The sequence below is a fragment of the Xenopus laevis genome, chromosome 7L (assembly GCF_017654675.1).
Source record: "Xenopus laevis strain J_2021 chromosome 7L, Xenopus_laevis_v10.1, whole genome shotgun sequence".
In the NCBI taxonomy this organism is placed as follows: Eukaryota; Metazoa; Chordata; class Amphibia; order Anura; family Pipidae; genus Xenopus; species Xenopus laevis.
In genome coordinates this window covers 102,765,228-102,780,042 of record NC_054383.1, presented here as the reverse complement: position 1 = coordinate 102,780,042, position 14,815 = coordinate 102,765,228, and the positions used below count along the sequence as shown (strand labels likewise).

At 35.4% G+C, this 14,815-nt stretch overlaps 1 protein-coding gene across 5 annotated transcripts in view; it reads left to right on the top strand.

Moving 5' to 3' along the window:
- nphp4.2.L (nephronophthisis 4, gene 2 L homeolog) overlaps nucleotides 1-14,815 on the top strand; it is a 144,853-nt gene that overhangs the window by 84,208 nt on the left and 45,830 nt on the right. For all 5 annotated transcript variants that reach the window (XM_018226111.2, XM_018226112.2, XM_018226110.2 and 2 more), the window contains exons 14-17: nucleotides 1,216-1,361; nucleotides 4,968-5,159; nucleotides 7,850-8,031; nucleotides 8,308-8,468. In XM_018226111.2, the coding sequence (XP_018081600.1) occupies nucleotides 1,216-1,361; nucleotides 4,968-5,159; nucleotides 7,850-8,031; nucleotides 8,308-8,468 (681 nt within the window). The remainder of the gene's footprint in view (nucleotides 1-1,215; nucleotides 1,362-4,967; nucleotides 5,160-7,849; nucleotides 8,032-8,307; nucleotides 8,469-14,815) is intronic.

The window sequence follows — 14,815 nt, the reverse complement described above, 5'->3', positions numbered from 1 at the left end:
AGAACACTTTGAAGGTGATAATACCTTGAAAGGGATAGATTTTGACATGTTAAGCCACACGAATAATTTAGGGAATAGTTATTCATTAGGAAGATTTTAACTTGAGCTTTAATAAAAGTATTTTAGGTTTGAGTGTGAAAGCTTATGCATGGATGTTTCATGGATGATGGTACTTCTGAAATGGAAAAATCCAACAGTTTTTCAGATGCCTTTGGGCCAGTGATTGGAACAATTCTATCAAAATAAAAGGCATATAAATGATAATTGTGTTTTAAAAGGAAAATAGGTGTTTGATAGGTGTTTTAAAAGGGAAACACTAGCATACCATACCAGAAGTTGAGTTTTCCTTTTGAAATAATGTCACATCTACCATTTATATGCCTTTTATTTTGATAACATATTTGTTCCAATCACTGGAAATTTGTCCAGAAAGTGAGTCTAGCTATGGAACATATCTAATGTCTTTACCATGTTTATGATGATGCTGGGTTTTCATCCGACAGTCGGATAAATGTAGTTCTTTCCTGCGATTTCTCCTTCTCCTGTTATCTTCACAACATCCGACATGTCGCATGCGTTTAGTCGCATGGCGACATGTCGGCAACGGGGCATCGTGGAGTTCCTCCCTAAATGGCATTAATTAAAGCCTCATATACAGTATATGTACTGGCAGAGTTTGCCTCCAGTGACACGTGGCGTTTGAATTTATATATGTGTGTGTATGTATATGTATATATATATATATATATATAGATAGATAGATATATATATATATATATATATATATATATATATATATATATATATATATATATATATATATATATATATATATATATATATATAGATAGATATATATAGTCCCAATATGTTCAGCACACCTTTAACCACATATGCAGTGAACCCGGTGCTACCTACTGTAACTTCATGCAAACATCCAAAAATGAATGTGCACATGGGGAGCCTTTGAAAATTAATTAAGAATCCATATCTTTATTTAAATATACAGGACCCCCTGTTTTTAATATATTTAAATAAAGATATGGATTCTTAATACATTTTTCAAAGGCTCCCCGTGTGCACCTTCATTTTTGGATGTGTGTGTGTATATGCTTGTTGTGCCAGCATTGCAAAATAGGCTGCAAGTTACTTTACACTTTTAGGTTAAATACTATTTTGTTCTTTTATTGAAGTATTGCCGATGTTCTGTTGCAGGAGCTTCCATATGCAAGCAGTATTACTCATCTTGAAGCCGATATGAGTGAAAGTCATCCAAACAATTCTAATGGGGAACATTTGCAAGAGCTTCTTTTTTCTCCAGTTCATGCTCCTATTGTTGCGATGGGGACTCAGACTGGGAGGTAAGAATGATTTGCACCAAAGCGAACTACAGCATATTTATGTATACTATTTATCTGTAAATGATTACCTTTTGGTGTCTGTTTTTATGTGCCACATTTATCAAGACTTTCTAGTACTATTTTAACAAAATATATACCTATGCTAAAAGGTTCTTTTATTCTGTTGTGTGTGTTTTAGGTCAAACTCAGACCTTATTTTTCTAAATGATGGGCTTATATAGAGTATAAAGAAAATGAAGCTGTGACAAAATGACTGTGTCTGTTTAAGATTAATTATGTGACACTTGAATGAAGAGAGTACAATTAAACTAGTGTCACATATAAGGTCACAGTTTAAATTTTAAGTTTTGCTAAATTCCAGATGATTAACTTAACTTCTTAAACTTGAGGCAGGGCAAGAATGGGGGGGGGGGGGCATTTTTATTCTTGTACTTTAAATGGACCTTTCCATAGTTCTGTGTGGCTTTACAGACACCTGTACTTGCTTGATCTTACCAGTTGATCCCATCCTAGATGCAGTATGACTGGCACAATGCCTCTGTTTAACCTGCTGCTTATTTATACAGACGTGGCATCCAGTGATACTGTATATGACTTGCTTAAATTATCTCTCATGTTAACACAGTAGCAGCACTTTGTGCTTCTTTTATTATTTATGGCAACTAACATCTATCATAATAGAAAACCATGTTGCTAAACACTATTCATATACATTCTTCTCAGTTCCACATCATAGCAAGCAAAGAAGATCATAACATTTCACTCCGGCATCACAGCAGACCTCCGAGCAATGGCAGCTGTTTGTACTTAATAGTCTTTCAAGTGGCATTTCCAGCTGTGCCAAAGGGGAGACGTACGTGTTTGTGCATATATACAGTATATATTTGTATAAATACACGCCCATACACACGTCAAATTATGTACAAGGAAGTCATGTGAGCCTTGAGCTGACTTGTTAGAGTCTTCGTTCTTTTGCTGAAACGGTTTAAAAATAGGATTTTTCGCCTCTGACAAATAGACCTGAAATGCAATATTAAGAGGTCTAATCACATCTGTTACAGTGATATAGATGATTAGCTTGCAAAGAGCTTCCTGATAAAGACCATTTTTAGCTTTTTGTAGAATGGACATTATTTCAAGGACAACAGTAAGATGAATTAACACAGAGCCGCACAGATTGCTCCTTTGATTAAAACCCATAAATGCGGAATTGTCACATGAAAGGATCTAGGAAGTCACATTTACACTGACATGGCAACAGAGAATACTGTCAGCAAACTGTGCCTAAAACCATCCTAGCTGAGCTAAGCTAACTTTAGAGCTATTACAAGCTTGAAGGGCTAGAATAATTTATTTTCAATATTAGGGGGAAATGTGTTTAGAAATTTTTAATGTAAAAGAATTTGAATAAAGATAAGATGAAAAAAAAAATGTATGTGAACAATAGTGTAAGCCAAATGCCAGATGGCATAAAAGACTATACTTGTGGCTTCTATATGGGGGCAGGAAGCAGTGGCATATCTAGAGTTTGGGGTCCCCCCCTGCAGACAATCAATGAAGCACATGTTGGCTAGCAGTCGTATACCATAAAACACTTACAAAAAAAACACAGAAAAAGAAAAAAAATTGAAATGCCACAGATTTATTTGGTCATGCCCACTTTGTGACTACACTTCCTCAAATACCTTAATCACTGCAGAAATGGACTCCAGATATGTCAGTAAGATAATTGCAGAAATGTCCTGTGAGCACTACAATAACCCCAAACAGTAAAATCATTGCAGAAATTGCCAATTAACACATTAACACACTATTAAACAGAAACATGCCAGTAGATCAATGCAGAAATGGGCAATGAGGACTCTGTTAAAGGGAAAGTAAAGGCAAAACAATTAAATCCAATTTTTGCTTTATTTAATGAAAAAGAAACCTATCTACAGTATACTTTTATAAAAAAATGTCTACCATATTTATAAGAAACCTGACTGTATGCAGTGAAATTCCCCCATTCATTTTACTTTCTCTGACTGCTGTGGATAGGAAATTTCCCTAGCGGCTCTGCAGGGAAACTGTCATAATTTTGAACAGCAGGGGGCAACCCCCTTACTTCCCAGCCATGCAGAACTCAAGCAGCTTTGTTTGTTTACCTGTAGAGCAGTCGGCGACTGTGTAGTGATTTGTATTGGATTTTATTTTTTGCCTTTACATCCCCTTTAAAATAGTTTTCAACTCCAGTGGCAGGAACAAAGATCATGGAGCCAGATTTAAACTGGTAAACTGGGATTCTCATTGAAGGATTATTTTGCTGCAGCCACTGGATCTGCAGAGTTAGAGAAAGTTTGTATTAAACAATACAAAAACTATAAAATCCATATTAGATTACATGATAACTCAGGACGCAGTGCAGTCTGCATATTCTGATTATTAATCAGTCTTGCTGTATCGGCTTATATGGCAGATATTATTTGACTTGTGCTGTTTTGTGCTGATAATTTAGGACATCCCTAAGCTTAACCTCCCCACTGAAGCCCAAACCACACTGAGCATGTGCATAGTCTTGGTCTTGCCAAGATGTTTAACAAAGTTACAGGATAATGACCCCCTGTACCCAACTTAAATAATTTTTTTTATCAAGCTTCTGGTGCAGTAAGTTCATGCTACGGGGGAGGAGGGGGAAGGGTTTTGCGCCAAAAGGGTTTCCTTCTCTTTTAACCCCAGAAATTCTAGTAAGACCACTGCAACAATGGGCAATAAGTACTCCATTAACCCCAGACTTGCCAGTAAGATGACTGCATAAAAGGTCACTGCTTGTTTTCTCTCTCTACCTCCTCCCCCCAGCTGAAACTTCAGTAAAAATATAAAAAACAGACGGCCATGCATTTCACAGTGTAATGCATGGCCATCTTTAGTTTGTTCTGGCTGACCAGGGAGCTGCGGCTAGCAGATAGGGAGATCCTAGAAGTCTCTTCAGACCCTGGTGGGGGGGACACTCAGCACAGTCCTATTGGGGACGTAGTTTACGCCACTGGCAACAAGGGGCATGTAATGCATAACTAGGTATAAGGTAAAATGTATATAAGGCAGCCATTATAGGCACGCTAAAGTGACTTGTCCAGGTCACAAGGTGTTGCCTCACAAAATGGAACCAGTGTCTCTTGCATGAGATCCTACATCAAAGGCTGATCATTTAAACTTCTAGGCACTTATGCAGACTAAATTATGATATAAATGATTAATATAAAAGGGGGCGACAGGGAACGATATCCATATCCCTCTCTCTCTTATACACAAGTACATTTTAAAGGAAAATGAATGCCTACAATAGAATATGGCTTTAAAATATCTGTTTATCTAAACAATGCCCAGAGATATAGCAATAGCATAACCGTAATATTCCATTCCTGCAAATTAAAATGGAACAACGTTCCTGGTGTTTAGAATTATTTGCAGTTGCTGCCATTATTTTGATTGCACATTATCATTATTATAAATGCAATTAGTCTGTAGACTGTGGACCAGTTCCTTCACATTATTCTCTCTGTACCAAGTGTATTCGTGCCTTGTTAATAAGGCCATGTTTAAAAGGTTGCGTTTTTATCTTTACAGCACCACTTCTCTTCTGTCTCGAGCTTCTTTGGCACGTCTTCACTCTGTTGAGTTCCCTGAAATATTGGACTGTAATAATGAAGTTGCAGAAGTGGTTGATCCATCAAACCCAGTAAACTTTAATCTACAGCGGGAAGAAGCCGATTATCTACTATGTAATGAAATTGTTTTGCAGTTCCTTGCTTTTACCAGGTGAAGCAAACTTTCTCCTAATACTTTGCTGCTTTTTGCCTGATGTATGATGTTGTCTAGCTTTATCAAAGTCCACCAATTATTGATTAATTATTATTATTAATGGCACTCACTTTCCTTCATTTTTTGAGATGCCTTTAAAGTTTTTACAGAATGTAAAATAGTCCATTGTCTTTTTCTTTTGAACCGACCATATTAATCTCATGCTCTGTTCTTGCTGTAAGTATAACAAATGATAGCCCTAAATCTTTAGAATACAGATGCACATTGATATTGCCATTAATCTTGTAAAACCAGTTATCTGCTGTTAAAGCAATTTTCAGACTTTGTGTGTTCAAGCCATACCTTTCCAGCTGAGATTTTGTTCAGGCTCCCATTGGTTTATAATAGGATTAGAAATCATCATTAAAACATTTACTCTACAATAGTATTAAGTTGTAACCAGTGCTTTAAATAAGCAGGCTGTCTCTCCTCCATTACTTTCAGAAACTCTAGGGGTTTGTTTCAGATTTTGGCAACCACAGTATATTTAAATCCACTTAGCAAACATTGTCTTATTTGTTTGCTTTAGTATATTTATGTATATATAGTATATATAGTATAGAGCCATTCTATTGTTTCCCACTAAGCATAGAGGTTTGTCCACTCTGTCTTTCTCCTCTTACTTCCTTATAGGTATCTTGTCAATCACATCACTTGTCATTTGCTTTGAAACTAGCAGCTCGATTTAGTGAGAAAACTTTTGGAGATTTGCCCCATGCTAAGAGGAGTCATGAGGAAACCCAGATTTTAAATGGCATCTGTACATTTTGTTTGTTTTCCCATTACATTTGCCTACTAGAAGTTCTATGTATAAATATAAATTGTGCATTGCCAAGGCAGAAGTAGTGCAATTCCATTGGGATGAATGACTGATACAGACTTCTGCACACATTTAGCCTTGGCAGCATTTGGTTCATAATCCTGTTAAACATCTGGCACAAAAAAGGCTCCCTTCGATTATGATATAACTTCATTACACACAAAGTTAATTGACATTACAGAATACATTCAGAAGTTAAAGCCATTTGTATTAAAATGATTGGAAACACAATTATCGTTTATTATGTGTCTTAAACTAGTCATTCACTAAACAGGGATACAGTATTTATTAACGTTCAAATTTGAATTTTTGCCTTGAATCTAATTTGTTCAAAAAATTAAATTTTTGGTACAAAAACCACAAAAAGCTGAATGTAAAACATTGGCACCTAAAAGCTTGCTGGTTCATGTAGAAGTCAATGGGAGGTGCCCTAAGCAAAATATAAGCTATTTTTTCAATTTGGATTTTGATTTTGATTTATTGAATCAAGTTTGTTTGTTAAAAATTTTAATAAATAATCATGTTTTGTAAACTTTCAAATTTTGATGAATTCTGATGAATAGGCCTCCCCATGTACATCATATATGCAGAGTTTGAATACCACCATGTTTACTTCTGACGATTTTATAAAATATTGTACAACTTAATGTACTTTAATGAAGTACTAAGAAGCCAATTTATTAACAATTTTAGTTATTTATGTTGGGGGGTTGTGCTAAAACTCAACTAAAAAACTTGAAAAAGTTTCTGAAAAACTATCAATTAATAAAATGTATATAATTTTTTTAAAAATAATAAGCACACATTCAAGTTTGGTGAGGGTGAATACACAAATTTTAATTTTGATAAATAGGTCTCCCTTTTCACCTAGGTGCAGTAACCTATAGCAACCAACCAGCAGGTAGCATTTAGTGGTCACCTGTTTAAAACACATGTGACAAACATCTTATTGGTTGCTATGGGTTACTGCACCTAGTATTACTTACTAAATGACAGTTCTATTGTTTTGTTTAGGCTAACAATAGTCTGAATTATATTTCAATTCAGGACTTCCCTAATAGGGTTAGAGCTAATTAGGCAAACTAACAATGCTTAAAGTGTGATTTACAATCCCATTAAAATAATGTATTTAATATAATGTATTTAAAATAGTTCTCTTGGACATGTTCCCCCATATGTAATATAAGGCACTAAGTTTGCATTTAAACAGGTGACCAGTAAATGGTACCTGCTGGTTGCTCTGGGTTACTGCCCCTGTGCAAACTTAGTGCCTTTTATTACATACAATTCCTTCATATGGGGTCTGAATGAATTATGAATTGCTAGGAGTATAGTAGGCACATACCAATCCTAGTTAAGGCTTGTAATTTTGCAAAATCCATGCACTGCTTTGCATGGTTCAGGTGACGGTTCAGTGCTTAGCTGAACTAAATTGGAAACCCTAAACATCATGTGTTTTCAAAGCACACATCTTGCTGGAATTTCAAAATGCAAATAAGGATTTGGTTTTCGATTTGACATTAGGTCAAATCTTTTGTGGACAATTTAGTTTATGGCCAATGCCAAAAATGACTTTATGCAGCCAACTGGCTGTAGTGCTTATGCCTTAACATTATGTTGGCCATGGATGCATGAAGCTGCTTTATGAGTCTAATGTCTCATGCATTCTCAAATGATCACTTCCTGGTGAAACATACTGAAATATATGTGTACCTTGGTTTAACTTTTAAATATTGTGCTTGGCTATGAATATTGATTGATTATGGTTTATGTTAGTTTGTTTCTTTAAATTTAATAAAATACTGTTTTTAATGAAAATCTCTTTTAGGATTCACGATGGCAGCACAATATGGCCTGAAAGCATTTTCTTCACCTTTCAGTTTTATCGTTTTCATCATGTAACTACTCCCCGATTACAACTCTTACAGCTAGAATCTTCAGATATTGCAACTGCTGATCCGCTCACTCATGTTTTAGTACAAATTAACAAGGATGGCTCCATTAAGAAAGGCAAGTCTTTACTTGAATGATTTATTTCAGTTTTTATAACCCTAATTTAATAGTTCAGTAGTATGCATGGACTTCTTCTCATAAACACGAGTCCCCACTCCTGTTAAAATGGCTTTAGCCATTGCCTTTTATCAGTTCTATGTGGCTGCCCATGGACACAACACCCTTAAGCTTCATAAGAGCACCAGTCCATGAAATCCATGTTGCAAGCACAGTTGAAACAAACTATTCCTTGAACCCAGTAAACACGTATTTGCTGTTCTTCTTTTATTGAAGGTTCTCCCGGTTTTCAAATCAAGTACAGCGTTGATCCTGGATTTCTAAAGCCAGGTGAACGCAAATGGTTTTTACGTTTTTTGGCTCTTCAGACGTTGCAAATTGACATTTGGGATGGAGAATCCCTGCTTCTAATTGGATCAGCTGCTGTGGAAATGAAGGTATAACATACTCTGTTTCATAAACGTTCCTGTCAATGCAGTGATCAATTCATTACACTTGTCAACATAGCCAGAAAGTGGCTCGCCTTTGTATTGAAATCGGTGATTATCACCTGTCTATTAATGGCTAAAGCCTTCTTCAGAAAGTCCTGATACCCATTAGACACTATATTACTGTAGTTCTGTGAAGCCTTTAAATATTCAGGGATTATATATTCACTTGAGGCAAAGTTGCACCAGCCTTCTTGCAGGCTAATACATGGCTTTCCTCTGTAAATTACAGCTGGACACATTTGCGTCATGTTACTGCATAATACTGCTAGTTGTGCATTTTTGCTATAAAATTCTGGGGAAAAAAGAATGTCTATATTTGGGCTTTTATTTCTGTATCTAAATCACTTCATATTATCATTTCTTAAATTTATGATTCTAAACTCAGACCTGCACCCTAGAAAACCAGCAATTGAGATGAAACTCAAATGCAGTGTTCGACTGGGTCTTTTAGGGCCTACCAGAAAACCTGACACCCTCTGTCGACTAGTTCTGCAGTAATAGCTATAGATGTGGTAAATTGGTTTTTGTATAAACTGAAGGTAGAAATAAGTATCAGCCAATGGAAATTCTCCTAGGCGTTCGCCCATTGGGAGATCATCTGGCACTCTGGTAGGCCAATCCAACCATCTCCAAATAGCACATGAAAAATGTGACTCAATGGGTTAATGTTTGACTGTAGCCATCATTCTAGTTAAGTAGGCTGATTTTTGCTTCAGTGGAAATTATAGCAACGTATGAAACATAAAGCTACCACAAGGTATATAGCATCTATAAAATAACAGATCTCAACTAGTGATGTGGTGCATAACAACTCGCTATCAGTAATAAGGATCATTTCTGTATGCTGTTTGAGAAGTGATACAAGATTAGCAGGTTCTTGAAAAGCAAAAGCATGAAAATATGGAATTTTAATGCGATTCATTTTTAACCATTTCTGTTCTTGGCTATATCCTCAGAGGCACACTATGCAGCAAAATTGTTTTGAAAGAGCTTTACACTATTATGATATGGCAGTAATTTATAGCACCAAAATATTCCAGTGAGACTGCATTGATATACTGTAACTATAGAAAACTAAGAGAGCATTACAAACATTCTTTTAAGAAAAGTTTTCAGACTTTTCCTGGAGAGAACTGAGGCAGCTGCTGATTTTACTGCTTTTTAGATCTCTTGCCTTATAGTTTGCATTTATTCAATAGAGACTTAATTTATAGTCCATTTGTTTTCCTGTAGTCTAAATGCTACCTTGAGCAGGCAGCACTTACACAGGGTGTGGGCCACAGTTTAAAAGAGAAGAATACTATGCAAATTCAAAATAAACTCTAGTACACAGCCATATTGCGATATGTTTACAGAAAAAGGTTCAGTTTCGTAAAGGTCAAATTTATAGACTTGTATATATTTGCACATGTTCAGCGAAATATATTATTGTTGATTATTATTATTATACTGTATAAGAAGTCTTGCTTATTTGCATACTGGTGAAACTTGGAAATAATTGACTGCTTGTATCTGCATTATATGCAAACATCTGTGTAACAAGCTACACTTAACAGGAGAGAGTCAGTCAGGATAGTTTTGGTCTTATGTTTTTAATACCTAAAAGATTCATGCAACACTTCTTTCATAAATAAGCCTCTATGCTTCCAATATGAATATTTTGATGGCGTTTGAGTCATATTTGGTTAAAAACCTTTTTAGAATATGAACAGTTTTTAATTGCTATTATAAATCCATGTGATGGCAAATCAATCTTTTTAGAATTTTAATGTTAACATGCACCTATCCTCTGGAATGTTCTGCCCCAACCCATTACACATTCTGAGAGCCTCCAGGTTTTCAAATGGCCAATTAAAACCCAACGTTTTAATTCAAGCATATAACCTGATCCCTCAGACACTTGACCACCCACCAAACTCCTCTACTTTTGTTAATACACGCAATAACTACTACAGTATGTTAACCAACAGGATAAATCAAACTGTTTACCATCACCGTATGTCCCTCCCTATAAGTATGCAATCTTTCATGATCTGGACCCTCCCTCTGTTGTCTCCTAACAATATTCAATTGATGCTGTGATCCAATTTTTATTAAATGCTTTGTCTGTGTATGTAAACCGTTTGGTCTTGTACTTGTATCCCTTTAATGTGTAAATCACTATGGGGAAGGATGGTGCTATATAAATAATAATAGTAGCCTGAAGGCATGAAGCTCCACAATTTGCAAATGCCTCTTAAATGGAAAACCTTAGGTCCAAGTCATTCGAGACAACATATCTAATACATGTACTTTAATTGAGTGTGCTTATAGTAAAATTAGCCTTAGTGTGATCCCACCAATGAAAAATAAGACCAGACATATATACAGTTTATGCTTTTAAATATTCCATCACAAAACATTTGTTCCATTATTCTCTAAACAGTCCAAGCTCCCCCTAGTCTAAACCTGCCCATACATTTAAAGATCCACTTGTATGGCAAGTTTGTCAAACAGCTGATTTTTCTCCGATATGCCAAACTTCAGATGGGCCCAAGGGCCAAATATTCAGTTTGCAACAATGGTAAATGTAAGCTATCAGGGTGAGGACCACATCAATGAGCCGATTTTTAAAACCTGTTCGAGGAATATCTGGTCAATTTTGGCCAGATATCAGGCAGACAGGCCTGTCGGAGGGCCCTGTACACTAATCAATAAGCTGCCGAATCTGATCCTGTGTCTGGTACTTTACCCCCTACCCATTCTACTTAAACACCGTACCTTTAGCCAGTAATGTCTCACAACACACAGTTCAGCCCTTCAACCATTCAATCCATTTCCCCTACCAACTACCTATATAGAGTACTACCCCATGCCCAGTATAGACTCACTCCACTCAGTACAAACTCACCTCCATTCTGTGAAAGTTTTAGTACATTTTCCTAATTGACATCTCATTAAATACAGTATTACACCCCCCATGCAGAGAACAACCCCACTTTATAAAGTATAATTCTTTCCATCACCTTTCTCTCCACATATGTATGTGCACCTCCCATTCCAATGCAGAATTTCCATACCTATACAGATCTTTTAAAAGCACATAGCTGAAAATAACAGTATTTTTCTTGATATTGATTTTAAAGTTACACTTATTCATTTAAATTGCTCTTGGTAAAGTGCTTACTAAGTAAGTTGTATCTCTTACCTTTTATCTCATTTAAATTGCTTTAATATGGTAATCAGAGTAATTTCTAGCCAACTGACACAACATTAATATTTTTAAAAGAAAATTTTATGCTGAAAACTTGGGAATATTCTGTCAGGCAATTCACATGTGGGGTTGAAGAGTGAATTCTGCATACTGATCCATTTTATTTAGGTTTTGGAATCCTTTTAATCTGATATTTTAATAAAAATGCTGTCTTGAGCTTTTGCAGGCGTCTCATTACAGGTTGTAAAATTGTTTAATCTGACTTGACAATGCACAGTGTTAGGGTAATTAGATGTTTTTCCGTTGATAAATGTAACATTAATTTTTTCAAACAATTAGCCAAATCAAATTACAGGGCTAATAAATAAAATGAATGTTCTTTATTAAGTATAAATAACTGGCAAAATCTGCTCCAAGTTGTTCATATTCTGTTTGAATCAATTCTAATAAATAGACTGCTTTGGTAAATGAGGAAAACATATTTGATGAGGTAAAATGTTAAACCTGTGAGGAGAAACTGTAGATTTAGTGATGGCGGCTACCAAAAAAAGAATTACTGCTTTTTTAAATAAATATTAATATAGTGCTGACATAGTCTGCAGTGATTATTCATACTTTGGATTCATTAAGTTACGCTGTACTGAGAGGCACTATATGTAAAGGAGCCATTATTTTATAGGTATCCTGCCACTTTTCTGGTAAGAGGGTACTAAACAGCTATTTAACTGTTTATATACAGTATGTTTATATGTGTGTCTGTATATATACATTTTCTTCTAGGTGCTATAATTCTATAAGAGCAAATGTACCCCCTTTCTGTAAAATGTAAAAATCTTCGAAGTTGCTGAGGAGTCCCATGGCCATATAAATGGGCTGAGTGCTTTTATACAGGTCATGGAACACCAAGGTGACTTCTAGTGCGTCTTGTGACACTAATGACATCACTGATTAAAACTGATGACATCACTCCTCATGGTTTATAAGGATTCAATTTACTAGATATTCATGGCTCTTCTGCATTATGTCATTATAAGGTGTTGTGATTGACAGTTCCATGACATTATAAAGGCAAAATTATTTCCTTATATTTGGGGTTGTTGAATTATCTCTTGCAGTACATTATATTTATGGTGTATGCCCATAAGGGTTTTTTAGCTTGAGTCCGTTTTCTATTCTATTCACTGGTAAGCAATCTTTGAATTGTGCATATCTTGCAATATGACCATACTAAATATGCTATATCTTAGGGTTGTACATCCTGTCTTGCATTACTTTTACTAGATGGATGATGTTGTTTACCATGGGGAGCTGGCACTAGTTCATGTCTGCTGGTTCAGGCATGGAAAAGTTCCTGGGAAAAAGGTGTCAGAACAGTCCTTCTCTCATAGAAGCTTATCGTCTTCTCCTGCTCTGGCAACAGTAGATTTCTGAGGGAGTTAAAGAAGCAACACACCACTGTACTGCAAAAACAAAAATATGAGTTGCATGTAAACTTCACCAAAACTAAAGTTGTGATAACAGTGGTATATGGTCACATTAATAAAAATCTGGATTGAAGAAATTGCATGAGGCCTTAACTTTTTTTTCCATAATGTTTTTATTTCTTTATGCTTTACACATGAATTGACATGTAACAGATGAAATTAAATAAAATAACTGTCAAGTATGAATCAGGTAGTTATAAAATCACAAGTGATAATGAACTTTTCTAAATCTTACCAAAGTGACTGAGGCCTAAATTTTTCTCAGTTACAAAAAGTATCAAAGGGGAAACTTCAGGACCCAAAATCAAAGGCAGCATATCACTTGAGTGTAATGCAATGAAAAACATGGAGAAATGTTAAAGTGTTTCTTGTAACCTTATTCGTTTGGCTATTGATGTATTTACCAAGGACAACCAAAATAGTTAACAGAGAAATTTGCAGCCTGTTAATCATGTACATTATTTGTAGCTAAGACTTGTCAAATTCATGCAGTTAAATTCACTAGAAAAAACAGTTACTTATAATAGATGGTGGATGTGAGGCAGATAAAGAACACCATTGAGTAAGATATTGGTTTAAAGAATGAAACAAAGCTTTAAACACTTGAAATATTCAAGAGCTAGTCCATAAACTAGAAAAGACAGATATACAGTTAGGCCCATAAATATTTGGGCAGAGACAACATTTTTCTAATTTTGGTTCTGTACATTAACACAGTGAATTTTAAAGGGATACTGTCAAAATGAATCAGTTAATAGTGCTGCTCCAGCAGAATTCTGCACTGAAATACATTTCTCACAAGAGCAAACAGATTTTTTTATATTCTATTTTGAAATCTGACATGGGGCTAGACATATTGTCAAATTCCCAGCTGCCCCAAGTCATTTGACTTGTGCTCTGATAAACTTCAATCACTCTTTACTGCTGTACTGCAAGTTGGAGTGATATCACCCCCCCCAAGCAGCCAAACAAAAGAACAATGGGAAGGTAACCAGATAACAGCTCCCTAACACAAGATAACAGCTGCCTGGTAGATCTAAGAACAACACTCAATAGTGAAAACCCATGTCCCACTGAGACACATTAAGTTACATTGAGAAGGAAAAACAGCAGCCTGCCAGAAAGCATTTCTCACATCTAATCCAAATTAAAAGGTAAAATATGCCCAAATTTTGCAGAAAAATGTATGAATGTAAATAAATAGTAATTTTTCTACTTAAATATTTTTCTACAATGCCTTTATATAATCATCCTGCTCATTGCTAATTGTTTTAAGACTGAAAATAGCTTTTTTCCTTTAATCATATATTTATTGTGCCTTTTGTATATATATTCACTATTGTGTGTGTATTTCTTTTGTGTATTTTTTGTATTTGGGCATATATTTGGATTAGAAGTGAAGTCATGTCATTTTCCCTTTCTCCTCCCCCTGCCTTTTGATTGGTACTTTAGCCTTTAAATACTGATCCATATCTGTGTGCACTCAAGCCTATGATTAAGTATCCCAGTGATACGAAACGCGTCAGTCGAGAGATGATTATGTAATAATTTGCTCTGAGTCTTAGCAGCAAGTTCCTATTAAATACAGCATCCTTTATTATAGTTTGCTTTTAGAC